Source organism: Fulmarus glacialis, unplaced genomic scaffold (genome assembly GCF_000690835.1).
Source record: "Fulmarus glacialis isolate BGI_N327 unplaced genomic scaffold, ASM69083v1 scaffold29515, whole genome shotgun sequence".
In the NCBI taxonomy this organism is placed as follows: Eukaryota; Metazoa; Chordata; class Aves; order Procellariiformes; family Procellariidae; genus Fulmarus; species Fulmarus glacialis.
In genome coordinates this window covers 355-18384 of record NW_009212782.1, presented here as the reverse complement: position 1 = coordinate 18384, position 18030 = coordinate 355, and the positions used below count along the sequence as shown (strand labels likewise).

The following is an 18030-nucleotide window of genomic DNA, read 5'->3' as shown; positions in this document are numbered from 1 at the left end:
TGGTGAAGGTGAGCTTTGGGACCTCCTTCACAGCTAAATGAGAGTACTTAGAAAGACTGACAAGACCAAATGGATGCCAGGGTTTTAATGACAGTACTTTTAAATTAGCAATTGCAAGCCAATAAACCATCTGACTGCTGGTGCTATGTAATACAGTAATCTTACCACTGCTGACGGAGAAGAAAGGCAACCAGCAGAACTCAGAAGACTCATTTTGAGTCCTTTTTCTCTTTTGATCTCCTGATGAGGACACCCGTTCAGCAACTTAGAAATTTGAACAGAAGTGCACAGCATACATTGAGAACTCTTGGGACTTCGTGAGCAGACTACAAGAACATGACGGTCTGAGCAGCAGGCTGTAGGAAGGTACAGTAAAAAGTGAACCACTCTATGGACCAGACCCAGCCACAGGTTGCCAGTTGGACCATCCTGCTCCACCAACACCAGAGTGCCAAATCTACCCTTCTCAAGAGTGGTTAGAGTGAGTCAGTGTTATACCCACGTTGCTATGTAAGTTCTAGTGTGTTTAGAAAACTGCCAACAAGCTGCAGTTAATCCCCTAAATGAAAGAGCCAAGACTGCGGTAGGTAAAACTGTGGATGAGACCAAGAGTTAGAAAAGTGAATTGTGGCAAGGGAATAAATTAGCTGGGCTGTGGAGACTATGGCCTACCTGTAGAAAGCTGTAGGATCTCAAAAGAAATACACAAAAAATGCTTCTTTGTAAGGAGTGGTTGGTGAAGACTTTAGACTATAGCATAAGATGATGGGAAAGGTAGTGAAGAGGCCATGAGAGATATTAAGTAGAACATTTACTTACAAGGGACCTCATCTCTACAGGTGCTTCTGTTCCAGGCACAGGAAACTTGAAACTATGTGCTAAACGTCCTGGGACCATGAAAAAAGACAAACCTACATGGACGCAGCAGGCCACCAATTAAACAGAAGGTAACCTAACCATTTGGAACAAAACACGTTTTGGGATATATAGATACGGCAAGCATATAAAGTTATATATTTGACCAACTACAGCACATTTAGGCTCATACTGTTCTTCACTGCTTTAAGAAAGGTAAACTGAAATATGCACAAAATTACACTGTCAGCATATAAAGGGATGACGGTTTTCATAAGGCATATTCCAGCATCGAGTGCATGCACTTCTAAATTAATGAACTAAAAGTTTCATGCCTTTTATTTGTGATGTCCCTAACACAGGAGGATTTGTGACTATATATGGATGTGTAGAGAAGAGATTGCAACTGACATTTTGAGCAAAAACAAACAGAGCAAAGATAGGCATGACTAATTGTTCCAACAAACATCAGACAATTTTGCAATGCATATGCAAGTCTGAACTCTCTCCAGTTTTCAGCTATATAAAACTATCCCACTCAAAAACTTTGATTTTGAGATCTGAATTGCTTATTTGATTTTTACATTACTGTCACTGTTTAACAATTAAATTGGACCCCCTAGAAGAAAAAAGCTCAGACATCTTTTTGTAATGAATCAAAATTACAAATATTTTATTGGTAATTTAGTATGTTTACACTGTCTGAACCACAGAAGTTGCTCTTTTAAGTGACCACAGAAAATGAAATATAGAATTATGTTACACAGCTATACAGAACAATTAAAAAAAATCCTTTTACCATTATCTCAGTACATACAACATTCACTTGCTAAGCCAGCCGTGTGTTGATTAAGAGCTGGTTTGGACAGCGAAATGCCACAGCTCACAGCAGATGCTCCATAACCATCAAATTTTGCATTTGATCCTCTAAGGTGTAGTACCAGTGTATCCGTTTAGTCTACCCAGTCTGAAACGCCCTCTCTTAACTCCGAGAGAGCTGTCTGCAGGCAGAATTCAGAGCAGCTGGGGAAGTAACATCTAGCTACTACCTGAAGGCCAAAACACAGAGATGTGATGTAGTTTCTTACAAGTTTTTTTTTTTTCATCTCAAGCCATTCTGTGTCAACTCTTCAGGCCATTGGGACAGATGACTCTTACTCTGTCACACCACTCTGGGCAAGCACATTGAACTCCTATGAAGATGCATGTGCCTCTCTGCAGTTGTTCTGCTACCTGTGACCCCCTGTTTGAGGCTTAGAGAGCTTTAGACTGGCTGTTTTACCCCACGAGCTGATTCTACCCTCTTTTCCTGACTTTTCTAAACAAATCCTCTGTCAAAAAAAAAAAAGTATTTAGCTTTTTTTATTCAAGGTAGCAAATGTCAGCTAGGTTTTACAAAGAGCTATTGCTGTGCCCTAATTCTGCTCCAACTGAATTGAATGGTTAAACATTCATTGATTTCGGTGGATGGAGGAATAGACCTGTATTGAGGACTTTAGAAAATGCCCGTCTTCAGTATTAAGAGACTTAACTTTAGCTAGAACACACATGCACTGGAGCTCTCCTGGGTATTCTTTTAACTGTATGAGAGCAAAAGTTTGGAAAATTTTTATTACAGGAAATGAGAGCTTCATTAAAAATACTGCTTTGAAAAATACTGCAAAAAAGAAAAAAAGGGTACTAATACATATATATTAACTCCAAAAAGTGGGCAGTATATACGGTTTTTATTTGCAAAACCTTAATGTCTGACTTAGCAGGACTCGTCTTAACAAAGAATTAGTCAAGGAAAAAATGAAAAATATGTTACACGTTTGCCAATACAACAGCTATATTTTAAATAAAAATAACAATAATATACATGTACAATATTGTAATGATATAACTTGATGAAAATAACACTGATCAGTATCAAACTTAGGATTTAACTGACTATCCATCCTTAACAGATGAAACGCGTTTCACAGAAATAGGTGCAGGCAGGGTGAAGTGAAGTGATATTCATGGCTTACCGTGAGAAAGTTACCATGAAAGTTAAAGTAAAAATGTGAAGAACAAAACTTTAAATAGATTTACATTTATAAAAGTTCAGCATTATAGCATTGGGTGCATGTGCTGCAGAAAGATGGTAACAGCAACCTAATGGTAGACAACATACACGCTTGCACACATACTCACACACGCAAACACACACGTGCCCATGCTCAAATGCATGTGCATAGGTCCTCAGCTTGATTATACAAGCATACTTTTACTAGCTTTTGACGGGGCAATACCAGGAATGGGGTCCACCTCTCTTGTTTTTAGCTGTCTACAAGGTAGCTGTAGCTACCTAAAGTCAGATGAGATGAAACCCATCTAAGTCAACATCAGCTGAACATTTTAATGAAAACTTTTTTCATCCTGAGCATATTTAAGGCAGTTTATTAAAAAATCTGAAGTTAATCAAGACTGGGAAAAAAGGTAAAAATCCTTACATGTGAATTTGGAAACAAAAAAAAAAAAAAATTCCTGAGTTTTGATAAATATTTTTATTATAATAAAATACCATGCCTATTGAAAACATGTCTTTTACAAATGTATGTCATATAGCATTTTTTCTTGAAAAATTCATGCCTTAGTGCACGAAATATGTTAATAAGTCTTTGGGGACATCTGTAACAAATTAATAGGAAATGAAAAGCCAAAGAATGACCTGTCATGTATGTACAAAACGTGCATTGCTCCCGGCAATGCACATCATGTTTACTACAGGCATCTTCATCTTTGTTCTCTCACAGGGTCCTGCCCATATTTTAATACTTTATAATTAATTACGCTTCATTAAACTATTTACAGAAGCAGAAACTAATCACACATCTTCTTAAGCCCATAAATATGGAACTACAGAAGTAGAACATATTTTAAAACAGTATGAAGACAAGTATGCTACACAGTACTGTTCTCTAGCAGTAGAGTTCATGAATTATTAAATTGTGAAGATTTAAGTCTAAATGAAAATAGAAGTTCAAATGCTCCCTCTGTTTTACTTGGTTACATTTTTCCACCTGCTATTTCTAAAGGATTTTGCCCCAAGACAGTATTTGGATTGCAAAACCAGTTGTAAATTGTCGCAGAAGTATCTCGAGTAAAGAACCGTCAGGCTCTTGAATGCCCACTACATGGCATACAATCAATTTGTTTTCAGTTAAAAATAGCTGGTTTCCAATACTAGCCATCATTTGTATGGTTCTAGTAGTATTAATTTTTGCTTTTGGTGTGTTTTTCTCTCCTCCACTGTCATTAAACACGAATAACGTGGAAACGGTGAAATGGACCATACCCAAAGTGTTGCCAAATGCACTGAACACACAAAGTAGTGACAAAATCGTATTTATAGAGGCCTTGGGAGATTCCTTCTAACAATAATAGGTAAAAACAATCATCAGAGTGAAATGCACTTTTGACTTGACTGCATCCTTTAATATTTTCATTAGCTACCTCTATAATACCTCTGATAAAAATTCTACTTTTTTACATTTAAACTTCTATTACAAAGTATTTCATGTTATATTTAAAAAAAACCACAATAGTGATGGTGGTTAATCTGCTTTATAAAAGATAATACATTGAGTTATATATAATAATGGCTTTGATCCAATTAACGTTATATTATACTACTTAGTAATTACTGTGACTTCAGTTCCTACAACTGTTATAGCGAATACAAATGATCGTTTAATGTACAGGAAGTGGGGATCATTTGGAAGTGCTGATTCAGAAGTATTCAAGTGCTAACAATGACTTGTTCTTTCTACGCTTTCTTCACGTTCCATAAATGACGATTTTATAAATGTCCATGATTTTGAATGTGACACAGTTTTGAGGCAATTATATTTTTATAACCTTTTTTGTGCAAACACAAAACTAGATTTTTCTAAACATTGCCATCTCGTTAAAAGTAATTACCACTTTTACTTGCACCAGCATTAATGTAAGAGAATATACCTTTTATGCTTGTTTTATGAAGAGCTGTACTTGTTACTGGAGCGGAAATTATCATATCCGTGATCATTAGCTTTGAACTTTAAGCAGGACTGCCTTTCCTCCAGGGACAACAGATCTTTGGATTGGCACCAGCAACACAAGCATGACTGTTAAAATAAAAGGAATAAACATTTTACATCATTTTGTTTTGCACATGTGGCAAAACGCACTGAAACGCTGCCCTTCTTCAGTGGTACAGTAGGAAACAGCAGTGTGCAAGCTGCCATTTTGGGAGTACAGTGTAAGTAAAGAAACAAGGTTAAACTTTGCATTGCTCAAATGGCCACTAACTTCTGGGATGCCCCATTAGCAACCTCAGCGCTGCAGGGCAGGAAGAGTTATATTGAGTTTTATGTATGTAATAATGGCCACACATACTGCTTCGAGTCTGGTCTGCAATTCTAAATGCATCTGAAAATAAAATTAGACTCCTTGTTGCCCTTTCTCTGATAATCTTTCTTGGAAAAAAAATGTATGCACAGTAATTTATGCTTTCTAAGCAAGATGCTGCTATTTAGTTGATTTTTTCAAGGGTGGGGAAAGAGAACTAAGTAGGAGAACGGTGAAAACCTACATACAGTTCACACATTTACTAGATGTACTGCAGACCTTTTACCGATAGTACTGACTGGCCTTTGGGTGCTGGAAGTCCATCTGGGATCCCGCACACCCACTTGTTTCCATGCTCAGGATGCTAGAGATCTCTTACGTGCTCTCGGCTCCAGTGACTCTTTCAGGGAGCCGGCAACACAGACAGGGAAGACGAGACCGACACTGAAGCCTCTGCAACATGTGCTGTCACAATTATGTGGGAAATACCCTAACGCTACGATATGTAGAGCTGACTGGCTTCTGATGGAAAGAGAGAGCCAGTAAGGAATTTACATAGCCAGGCAATAAGGCTAGCAGTGGCCAATGGTTAAATGCTAGCAAGAAAAGAAAAATCTAAGAATTTGTAGTAGGCAATGTAAGAACCCTGATACAGTGTCTCAAGACAGCAAGGGGCCACAAAAAAGCCCAAATCTGGACATTTTCCAAGCAGACATGAAGGCTGAAAGACCAATGGGCTGCAATCCACATGCGATCCAGAGCCTCAAATCCTGCGTGGAGAATTAGTGCCCAGGACTATTCACCCAAACCAAGGCAAAACTACAAACAGGTCTGGCTCATAAAATGTTGGCATTGGAAAGGGACGAGTGGATGCTTGCACCCTCTGCCCTTCGTGACCGCCTACCGATTTAAGGGCTGGGTCAGGATGGCGGGAACCCGGGGTCAGCGCCCTCCCCGTTGGCTTGCAGAGGATATGGCTACGTGAATCTCTGCAGCGCGGTCCGAGTCTGCTTTGTCAGTGCTCTCGAAGTGGCGGGGTGCCAGCTCCAGTGAGGAAGTGATGTAGCACTGACTAGCATGGTGCCGAGAGGCTTTATTGTACATTCCTCTCTTTTGCTTTCTCTTTTTGTCCCTATGAATCCTTAATTCCTTTCTATGTAGCTTCGGCAGGAGAGGGAGAGAACACCTACCATAACCCAGTTAAAATTTAAAATAAAATGTAATGACCATTCAAAACACTTTGTGCATGTTAAGGAATTAATTTTACTGCTGACATCATCTTTTAACCAGAGGAGCAGCTCCCAGCAGCCTCTTACCTTAAAGCAGTTTTGGAATCTCTTGCTCACCAAATACAGAGCTATCGGATTGATGCAGGAATTCAGTGAAGCCATGTTAATACCAATGTAGTCCATCACAAGGAAAAAGCTGTGTGGAAATTAAAGTAAGTAAGTGAGACACTTCTCATTTTCTCTGAAAAGGTTTAGTAGAGGTTTACAACTATGAAAATTGGACTCAGCTTCACTCAACCAACACTAACTATTAAATGTAATAGTAAAGGGGCTTATATCAACAGGATTAACTCATGGAGGTAACAATTGTGCTCAATAATACATTTTGAATCAGTAGACCGTTCTCATGAAAGTAATTTCAGAAGATCCAACCACTTCAACTTCTGGTAGGAAACATTCACGAGGTTTTCTTCACAGATTTAATCCTAGCTGTTCTGTTGAAAGGGAAAACAGGGACAGAAACTCCCCCTCGGCCCTTATAATGCCACAAGACAGTAGGACAGTCCCAAAAGGGATCAGGAGAAGACAGGCAAACAGGACAGAAGCTCTGTGTTCGTGGGATTCCTCATAATTTCCTGACTCTGCTACTCGAGTGAAACCAGAGTGTCCTGGATGAAGAAGCAGGGAGAACTTCAGACACACAGAGTAAGGTAGTTCATCAGGAAATCCAAATATGCTTATGGAGAATGTCAGCAGCGCACAGGCATTTTATCTTTACAGTCTCACCTTAAAAGTTCACATCTGTTGGGGTCCTTCTGATCATAAATAGTGAGCTTCAATATTCTGCTTAAGTGAAGTGGGAGCCAACACAAGGCAAAAACAAGTACCAGACAGAACACAGTTTTGGCCACCTCACGTCTCTGAAAAAGAAAATTGGACAGAACAGTGTTATAGTTTCTGTCTGTCTCTTGATTGTTGTTGTCGTCTAACATCCAAATGTTTAATAAACAAAATAAAACCCCTATCAAAATAGGAGTTAGGAGAACATCAGAATACCTCATTTTCCTGGAATATGTACTTAATCTTTTCTATTGTTTTAGATTTCTTGCACTGATTCTCTGTATCTCTAATTTTAAAAAGTATGAGTAATAAAATGAAAAAATCAAGGACATAAAAACAGTCATTTAAATTAAAATGAAAAACATATTCATCTCCCCAGTCACTTTCAAATACCAGCTTGTTTTCAATTGTATTTTCTTGTGCTTTGATCTCAGGTCTTATTTTAAATGCCCCTAGAGATTTCAATTACAGCTTTATCGAGGTAAGAGGAAAGGAGCACAAATATACTTTATAGTACAAATGTAGTTTAATTCTAGTGACGTATGATGTTTGTTTCTGGTGCACTACTAACTTGGAATGTATTTTGGAATGTGTTTTGTTCTGCTAACATATACTGCTAACCTCATTATAGTTCAGCATGAAATTGATTCAAAATAATTAACAAATTTACAGCACCAGCTTCCACATTACAGCATGACCTCAGTTTTCATTACAAAGCATCCAGCTCTCATTCTTGTATAGAAGAAAGAAAAACTATAAAACCTGAAGGATTAACACAAGTAAGAATAAAAGAAGTTTTGTGATTGTCAGTGAAAATCTTAGGTTTCTGAAAGATCTGATATCTATATCTATATCTATATATCTATATGAGTTCAGCAGCACCGCCGTTAGGAAACTTCTCTTTAGTAGTAATCTTGAAGTCATTATACAAAAACAGAATAATGATGTGGCAGTAAAGTCAGTAAAGGTATTATTGTCATCTTCTCTACAGTCAGCAGAGTTGTCAGGGATAAATTTTTACCTGTTTTAAGTGGTCATTTAAAGCAATCTGCATCCCACTTTTCTTTCGTAACATCTCACAGGTCATGAGAGTATAGAAAAATGCTGTGATAGCCAGTGGCAAACAGAAGTAAAAGCTAAACAGCCACCAGTCTTTTGCTTGCTTGTAAAACTAGAAGGAAAACAAAAGCAAAAACATCGTTAGGAGTTGGATGTTGAGCATTTTGGAAACTACGCTATAACTAATTGGTCAGTCTGTCCTGAAAAGCATCTCTATAAGGTGTACATTACAGATGAGAAAACGGGACAAGATAGTAATATGTCCAAAGCCCACAGAAAGAAAAAAGTTTCTGAATGCTCTTCTTTTAACAATACACTTCAGGAATTTGTCAGCATTTCATTTGAACATTATATTCACCTATATTTCACATATACTTGTGCACATTAGAATCCACACAATACTGAGACGATCCAAGGAACTGTTCCGGAGAGCCGTGATTTTACAAACATCAGTGTCTTACCATCATAAAGGATGTTTTCTGTGTGGGGTGAAGCAGGCAGATTCTAAGATCCTTTCCTCTGTACTCCATCGTAATCATGTCAAATGCTATAGCTTCTGGAACAGCCAGTATCACTGATATAACCCAGATCAGCACAATTTCAACAGCAGTCCACTTTGGCACTCCAATTCCTTTAATGCGACTCCAAGAAGCAACTGCTCGGTACCTGAAGCAATAGCACACATTTGCAAATTAAAAATATAAGAAAACCCACCCAGTTTAACTGGCTTAAACTCAGCTTATTCATATTATATCAGCTAAGTGGAAAGGTAAATTTGAGCCAATGCCCATATTTAAAAGAAATTATAGAGTTTGATGAAAAAATGGGTCTCACCTATCTATACTGAGGGCACACAAACTCAACACTGTGATGCCCACTGACGCCTTTTGAATGAAGGGTACTAATTTGCACATTTCGACACCAAAGGGCCAGTCCTCTGCAAGCAGCTGTGAAAAGAAAACAACAATTAGAAATTAATCACTTTTTAAAAATAATTCCCACAGATGCAACATAAGACTTTTCTCTTAATTGTTTTTCTTTTCCACCATGCAAAACTTAGTCAAGAAGAACCTTTTCACAAGGGAGTCTCCAAGGTGTCTGTCCTAAAAACTAGGCAGTAGCATCCCAGTCACTCCCTGGCTGGGCAAGGATACACGCGTAAAGGGTTAGTCCTGACTTCTCAAGCCCTACAAACTCCACTCATTTTGTTTCTAACTTCACCACCCCAGTGTTTACGGTGAAAAATGACTGAGCAGGTGAGGATTTCCCTCTTGTATTGGCTTTATCTGTCTTGAGTGTTCATTGCTTTTCTAATACGTTCCAAGTAACTCTCCATTTACTAGAAATACAGAAAATTACTTGAGGCTGATCAGAACAGGGAAAAAGCTAACAAGTGCACATCTGGGGTGGGCTTTATTTGAAGCTTGGTGTCTAGCCTCCATCAGCTGAGAAATCAGGCAATACTGGAGAGCAATGTGTCCCATAGTTTTTAGCTGACCATCTGATAACGAAAGAAGGGACCCACTAGACACTCAGGGAGCCTAAACAGCTAGTTTGAACTAAATGTTTTGCAGCAGGTGAAGACAGATGATTCCGTATTACAATACCAAAAAGACTATCTGCACATTTGGCATACCTGTATATGCCAGGAAAATGAATTCTGGGTCAGTTCAATTGCACTTTGGGTCGTACACTTCAACGGAAATCTTCTGTCACATTCCCAGCGGTACGTTTTAGCTGATTTAGGGGACAAGACATACTAGACACAGAAAGCACCTTCCTCACAGCTGATGCTATGAACTGTTCGCCTGTAGCTTTCGTTTAGAAACATTTAATCTTTGTACTCTGCTGTGAGCTGCTCTGATGGCTCAAATACACCACAGCAGCAGCCAAATCTTTCAGTTCCTCATAAAAACAAGACTCTCCAGAACAGAGATTATGCCAAGAAATAGTCGCAATCGTTATATACAAAAGTAAACTTTCTGGGTTTCTGTAATTAGTTACATTATCTAAGCCCATCTCTGTTTTTCATAACTTTCTTCAAATGAGGCCTTTTGGATCTGTTGCAGACAGAGAGCTACAAAATGGAAAAGGCGGGGAAAGAAGAACGATAACTACCCAAAAGAGATTGCAAAATCTTTCCCTTGGCTCAGGTCTCCTCAGATATCTCATTTAACAGGGATGTAAGAAAAGAGGAAGTAGATCATCATATAGATTCTGCTGGGGACCAAAATGATTGAAGATAGCCACAGAGTTGCCTGCTCACGTTGATTTGGTTCAGCAAAGTCCTTAAGCATGTATACATGTGCATCTAAGGATAAACAGCTACATGGTCCACAACAGTTTTTGAAAAGCCATGATATAATTTAAGTATCATTTTATTTTAACACAAAGGAAATTAAGTACATTTCATGACCATGTGCTTTTGGAAATCCCCATGAAGTGCCCACCAGCATTTTCAGATACCAGAATACCTTCAAAAATCTGCTTTAGTCCTGTGCTGAAATGGGATCTTTAAAAGAACAGTAGTAGGAAAACTGTAACATGGCCCAGCTTTGATCTATTTCTTCAATGATCTACTTAATTTACTTAAGTGCAAGAGTGTAATGCTTCTGCAGAAATGAAGCAGAAAAATAAATTGTAAGGATTTATGTTTCCTGAGTATTTTATGGAAAGTAATAAAGCAGAGGAAGTAGGGATGAGGGTGCAATAACCATACAGTATCTTTTGCTTATGTGATGTGGGAAAATAACTCAACTCTGTAATTAAAGTATTTTCAGTAAAGCCCCTCCCTGAGACTTCTTTTGAATTGCTGTAAGGGGTTGATAGTAACAAACTACTATTAAAATTGCAATGTGAATAATTACAGGTGTTCTAAATGTACACTGTACAGAATCCAGTGACACCTGGACTAATTTAATTTATGTCAATCAGGCAGTGAACCTCCAGCCTACCACACCTAGTTGCTATAGGAATCAAGGACTGGGTAGCAAGTACATTGTACACTTGTTTATAGTATCTATTGTATATTGTACATGTGTATATATTAAACCAGAGATGACTCTTTAAAAAAACACTTCAAAATTAAAGTATTTTGTTCTTCATTGAACTCAAATTCAGAACTTGGATCAAATTTCTGTTGGATGATTCTGTTGAAGACTTTTAGCTACAACTACCTGGTGTATGTGCAAGACACTCCCTGCCTCTCTTCCCTAAAATCACAACTGTTCAGCCACACATCGGAGATTTCCCTGAACTAATGCATATCTCTCAGGTGCAGACAGTCACACCTGTGCTCCAAGCTAACTGGATTTGAGCCAGCTCCAGTTTGGGAGCCATATGGCTGGATTATAATGGGGCTGCACACGAGTGAACGCGGCCTACTGAGAGAAAGGGTGCATTAACTTGGGTTTAGCGTAACGTCAAAATATTACTTGCATTCAGCCAGCTTAAATCAGGGGCAGAACGGACACACAGCTGTCGCATTGGATTGGAAAAACATGCCCTTTATCTCTTGCAACTGATGTATTGTGAAATTCGAGCATTTTGACGCATGAGTCACAAGTTTCTCTATCATAGTATTGCAAGTGGTTAATTATATGCTTTGCAGCAAAAGCTTGAAAACATTGAGAAAGTAAAAGGAAAAAAGTAGAATGTTTTAATTGCTGAAATATGCGTCCTTCTTGTTTCTGTTTGTCCTCTGTATTGCCACCTCCTCAAAACACTCCTTAAAGTACAGTGAAAATCCCCTGTAAAGTATTCAGGAGCATCCTATTTGTGGACAAGAGCAATGATTATTCTTAGTGAAGTATAGATGTAGTCTAATGCAATTTTGTATGGGTAAAACAATTTTCTTACGATTCATAATAGGGTATCTGTACAAAGAGTGCCATTTTACAAATGACAAATGACTTAGAGCCATGAGATACTGCCAAGTGGCAGCAAAGAGAAAAATAATGTTGCGTTTTCATCAGTAAAATGCCAAGAGAAGTCTACCACTGGCTGTATTCCGAGTGACCTTTTCCAATGTTTTATAGCCACTTATTTTACATGGGCAAAGCTTTAACTGCTAAGCCACAGAAATGCATTCAAGATGAAATGAAACAGAACCAAAGGAAAGGGAACACACTGCAGAATGAAGTGAAATCGTACTTAAAAGAACCAATCTGAGGCACTCCTACCAACACTTTCTCAGACCAGACACAGATCTGAGCGTAAACTGCTGTGAAAGCTGCACAGCTAGGAAAGTAGCCCCAAGAGATGTTGTGACTCAGAGACACACCTGTGAATTACAATTCCTGCCCTGCTTCCTCTTGGTTGTGTAGGAACAGAAAGATGTTCATAATCTGCTGCTGGAACACGCCAACATGCGAGCACCATACGCTGCTCTCGACAGCTCTGCTGCTGTGGCCACCAGCCAGAAGGCTGATGCCACGGCTCCAACCCACCAACTGTTGACTTTCTGCAGTTGGGCACGAAGAAGTAGCAAAGCGTGCACTTATTTACGTCAGTGTCCCAGCCCCGAGCAACGACTGCTAGGAATGCGTAGTTCCTCCTAGCCGTGCGCTCACAGCAAGGCTACTTCACAGGACGGTAGGACTCGATTTTCGCAATTATGAATTGCAGAGTTAGACGGGAAATCAGACACGCAACTGTACACCTAATTCACAAGCAATATTTTTTGAATATATCTGTGAAACGACCGGCAGATTTTCACCTGATACTTTCGAGACAGAGAGGTCATGCAGATAAAAGTATCTTCAGTATTTCAGAGGAGCAAGCATTTTTCAAAACAGGAAATTTGCCCAGGAAATTAAGCTTATGGTCAGGGGTAAGTCAGACAACATTACAAAAATTATTAATTTTTAACAATAATTATGGTGTCAGGGTGGGGATCTTCCCTCTAGACAAGAAAATATATTTTCCGCTTCCTAGTTAAGCTAAGAATGTTTTACTGATCTGTCCAATAAACAGTGTAAATCTTAATATGAGGCATGCAATTACTTTCTTTTCCTGTGTTTTAATAGTAACTTCTTAGTTACCTAGAAATTTAGAAACTTCATTTTTAAAAAAAAATACTTAATTAAGATCAAGTAATATCATACAGACAGAAAACTCATAACGTGTTGTCAATGCAATTGAGTTCTGCAATTTCACAATCCCAGCGGAAGGACTGCGTCAAAAGTAACCATTACGAAAGCCGTGCTGCTTCAGATTGGGAAGCATAAACACAGGGTAGAAACAAAAAAAAAAGAAGATGAAAACTTGTTTTGAAATTTGTCACATGCGTCTTTTAAGTGAATGTATAACAAATATATACGTAATGAAAAAGCTACTCTAAATTTACAAATCTATTCTGACATCATCTAACATATTTCAGTTTGGAGATCCATCATGAAAAGTATGTATGCGTACTTTTAACAACATACAGACATTTCCACTACCCCATATATTGGACTTCAGAGTAGACTATTCTCATCCAACTACAGAACAAAGTTACCCCCATTGCCTGTAGAGTCTAGACAGGTTCCTCCACTGGACAATTCAGATCTTTCTTAAGTGCCTATAAGCCACATTTGTTGACCATAAAGGGTTCCTAAGCAAAATAGACTTCTAGCTTAATATAGTCAGAGATCAATAAACCTTGTGTAAAAAATTCTGAGATGAACTTTGCAAGACCTCAAGTAAGTGGTTTAGATGTTGAAGGAAAGGAAATAATGCATTTCTCCCAATGAAATGGCTGTTATCTTTAATGTCAGAAGGACCAGTGGCCAAGAGTTGTAATATGGAATAGTAACAATGTTTTCTAAAAACAACTTTAGATTTTTTTGGAAAGTTAGGAAAATACTGGCTTTATCATGATGCATGCCCTATAGGTATGTGCATTACAAGAGTTAGTAAGGTCATCACAAAGACATTTCCATGGAAATCCTGCCCTTTTTAGAGCACAGCTGGATTAAAAAAGGGGGCAGTTTGCGTCGGCATGGGATATGCAGTCCCTAGTCTGGTCTTTCTTATACTTGTGCTTGATAATGCTATATAATGTTAACTATATTTTTTATGTAACCCCTGAAATACATTACTGAAAAAAAATCATTGCCTATAAAGCTGACTTTGGCCTTTGATCATTGGCTTGGATAACAACCAGGTTTTGTTCCTTCCCTGGAAATCTTTTTCTCTGCTCTTCCATTGTGCTCTGAAATAAAGGAACCTGTGGCAGTGTTTCCAGGTAGATATTCTTCCTCAGTCATTTGTGTCATAGCAAATTGATAGTCAGAGCTCAGAAAGCCATGCAAGAGTGTGCAGAGGATAGGTTGTTCACCTGTTAAAAATCCATTGGAACATGACAATAAATTGGATTTAATAGAAGACAACAAATATTACAAAATGAGAGACTGAGATGATGTCTATATATCAGAAAAGAAAGCATGTTATTACTTGATTACAGCTTTTTTAAGTCTATGCTCCTATCTCATTACACATATATACATGAGAGGCAGAGCTCACGTAAGTTTGGAATTTCCAATCCTGACGTTGTTTTGGTGTCTTACACGTGGGAATTACCAACTTTATCGATTTGGGAAACGGAGCATAAGCCTTCCTGCTTATGAGCAGAACTGCAGACCTGTATTGTCAGGTGTACAAGCTGCCACTGCCTTGTGTTCCAAAGATTAAGTGCAGAGAAGGACATAAAAAGCTCACTGACAACCGAAATATAGTATTTCCTACTCTATCCTTCTGCTCCTTATGTTCACACCTTTACCTGCTGTTTGCGGCCTCAAATTAACAATGACATGCCTACTTAGTCTGTTCAGTGAAGCAGTTGACCCCGCATAGGACCACCTTCACATCCAACTAGTAGCAATTTTGCAAAGTATCTACACACTGCCACAACATTACGTACTGCAGAATGATTGTCTCAGGCTTTCCTCTACTTCACATTCCGCAGTTCTGGGGGTACAGTCGAAGCCAGATTGTTTACCAGGACCCTGAACACCGAAAAGGTCTTCCAGGTTCTGCACGCTGGAACTGAACGTCTCTCATGCCCTCATTTCATACCCAGTTTCCTGACTGTGTGACAAATTCCAATATTTTCCATTTTCCACTGAGTGTATTGATTGATATGCAAATTCATCAAGTGCAATGGACTAATTAGCATCTTACACATAGGACTGCATTTGTCTCACAATCTAGATAACACCTGCTTTTCTTCAGATACCCTCCATTTAAGAGATGTAAAATTTCATTTGTGTGCTTTTTCACCTACTTACATATTCACTTAACTTAAATAGTCATAGCGGACATCTTTCGTAATTATCACTTTTAATAGCTAATAAAATGCTGCTCCTAGTGCGAATTCTTACGTTCTCTCTCTTCTTACGTTCTCTCTTACGGGTCTGTCTGGAAAACGTTCACAGACACTTTCACACTTTCTACTGCAAGTGTTGTTGAGTAAACTGCTGGCATTTTATTAACATGAGAAATTCTCTCAATCTTTTTCACGCAGCTGTCTAACTGAAGATCTGGTAGCAATGCTGAAGATCTGTTTCATCCAGTTTAAAATTGTTTCAAATTGCAAGTTACAACTGTGAAGTATACTTGATTTACAAACCAAGCCTTTGCTAGCCTTTGTTTTTCCCATACTGCTGGGTGATTATAGCCAGCTTTTGATTGCATTACTGTATTCTCCCTTATAAGATTGCTCTGCGGGTGGAATTAAATGGGATGTAGAGTTGATAAAAAGTTATCATCAACTCAAACCACAATCAAACTCTTAATTTTGATTAAATAAACACAACATCTAAGATTGTCGGGGTTTTTTAACTTTCATTCATTCCAAAGTCCTGTTTTAAAACAGCAAATATTTCACTCACTATTGCAAGGGATAATATAATTTTATTACAGGCTCTTCATTAAGATGAGTAGCAGCATGGGAGATTTAGCACCTGAGAGCTATTGCTTAGCTCCCAGCATTATCAATAGCACAGTAAAAATCCTGGACTTGCAGTTGGTATAATATTTATCTGTTTGCAATCTGACCTTTTGTCCTCCCCCTCCAACGTACTCATAATGATATACTTGATGACATTCAATCAAGATAAGGACTGCGGTATATTATTGCATGTTATCATTAATTTAATTTTGAAATAGGGTCATTGAGATTGCAAAGTCTTGTACTTAGCAGCTGTTATTGATTTAATCCTTTCGATTTTCCAGAGAAGAGATAAAAAATATTTTTGCTCAGTATCTTTTTTTGTAAAAATATGGTTTTTTCAAAACAGTTTACTTTTAAGTATTTTTTTTTTCATAAATTCCAGTCTCACTCAGAAGAGTACACACCTCTCACAAGAACTACGATAAATGCATAGTATGGAAAATACCAAAATTCCAAATCAAAGAACTCCCATGTAATCCAAACTATTCGGCTCGTGAATTTAACACAGTTATGATGAGTTCTAAATTCCCCGCTTTATAATACTTCAATACTTTAAAAGGATAAAGATACAGCATTCTCCCATTTCAACAGCTTCTGGGAGTAATCGCTATGGATACAGAAGACTCAATTCAAAACCTGTCCCTTCAACGTGGTTTTCCAAAGCTAAAAGCAACAAACCCTTGAGTTTAAAACCATGGATATGAAGTGAGGCGAAGGAATAGGTGAAGGCTTTCATGTTCACTTCACGCAGTAACTGATGGGTTACTGATGGCTCAGGGACCCAGACTGTAAACTTCTAAGGCAGAAGATGCCTTCTTATTTCCAGCATCCCTCCCAAGAGTGCTGATGGTAACTAGAGGCTGGATTCAACTGCCCATCGAATTCCTAATGACAAATGGACTGCGCAAGCTGGGTAGACGAGACAGAGGTGGTATTCCTTCCGTGGCAAGTCTTACCACGTCGAAGAGCAGAGTAAAGAAGGTGCAAGAGCAGGAGGTGTGGCTCACTCCCTCTCGGCTGCCCATGCTGCAACACTGGCGAAAGGGTTCACAGCTCAGGACAGCAGCATGCCTCACAACCACTGGGTGTATAAAACTAACGCAAATCGCTCAGTTGAATGATCTTGGTTCCTCCTGAAAAAAAGCTCCCATGCCACCCGCGACCCTACAGACCCATGTGAAGTACATGACTAAATCTGCCCCAGCTGCGCAGCAGGGGCTGAGCGGTACCCACAGGACAGGGTCTTCTCTGCCCCCTCCTCCATTCCTCGGGGGAAAGGAGGGAAGCGACAAATCCATTGCGCATTTATCTATCGCATTTATTTCCTTTATCCCTGGGACAGAACCTGTTTCCGGGTGACTTTCAGAGCCTGGCCACTTCCAGCCGCACACCTCTGCCCCATTCCCAGCCCGGACCGCTAAGAAGGTTGGAACTGGGGCACTGAGGTGGTGCCATCTGGGACAACAGGGACAACATCTGACCAGAATACCACCCTCCTGCAGGTTTTTGGCGGGAGTCCCCGGGTGTCTCTCAGCCAGGAAGGGGGCGTTTCCGGGTGACTTTCAGAGCCTGGCCACTTCCAGCCGCACACCTCTGCCCCATTCCCAGCCCGGACCGCTAAGAAGGTTGGAACTGGGGCACTGAGGTGGTGCCATCTGGGACAACAGGGACAACATCTGACCAGAATACCACCCTCCTGCAGGTTTTTGGCGGGAGTCCCCGGGTGTCTCTCAGCCAGGAAGGGGGCGCGTTTCC

The 18030-nt window shown here is 39.2% G+C and overlaps 1 protein-coding gene across 1 annotated transcript in view; it reads right to left on the bottom strand.

Annotated features, from left to right (window-relative positions):
* Positions 1–4302: 4302 nt before the first annotated feature.
* EDNRB (endothelin receptor type B) overlaps positions 4303–18030 on the bottom strand; it is a 14076-nt gene continuing 348 nt past the window's right edge. Inside the window, exons 2-7 of the mRNA XM_009577996.1 lie at positions 9174–9286; positions 8801–9005; positions 8302–8451; positions 7227–7360; positions 6528–6636; positions 4303–4988 (exon numbers count right to left, since the gene is read on the bottom strand). Of these exons, the coding sequence (XP_009576291.1) occupies positions 4857–4988; positions 6528–6636; positions 7227–7360; positions 8302–8451; positions 8801–9005; positions 9174–9286 (843 nt within the window). The 3' untranslated portion in view covers positions 4303–4856. The remainder of the gene's footprint in view (positions 4989–6527; positions 6637–7226; positions 7361–8301; positions 8452–8800; positions 9006–9173; positions 9287–18030) is intronic.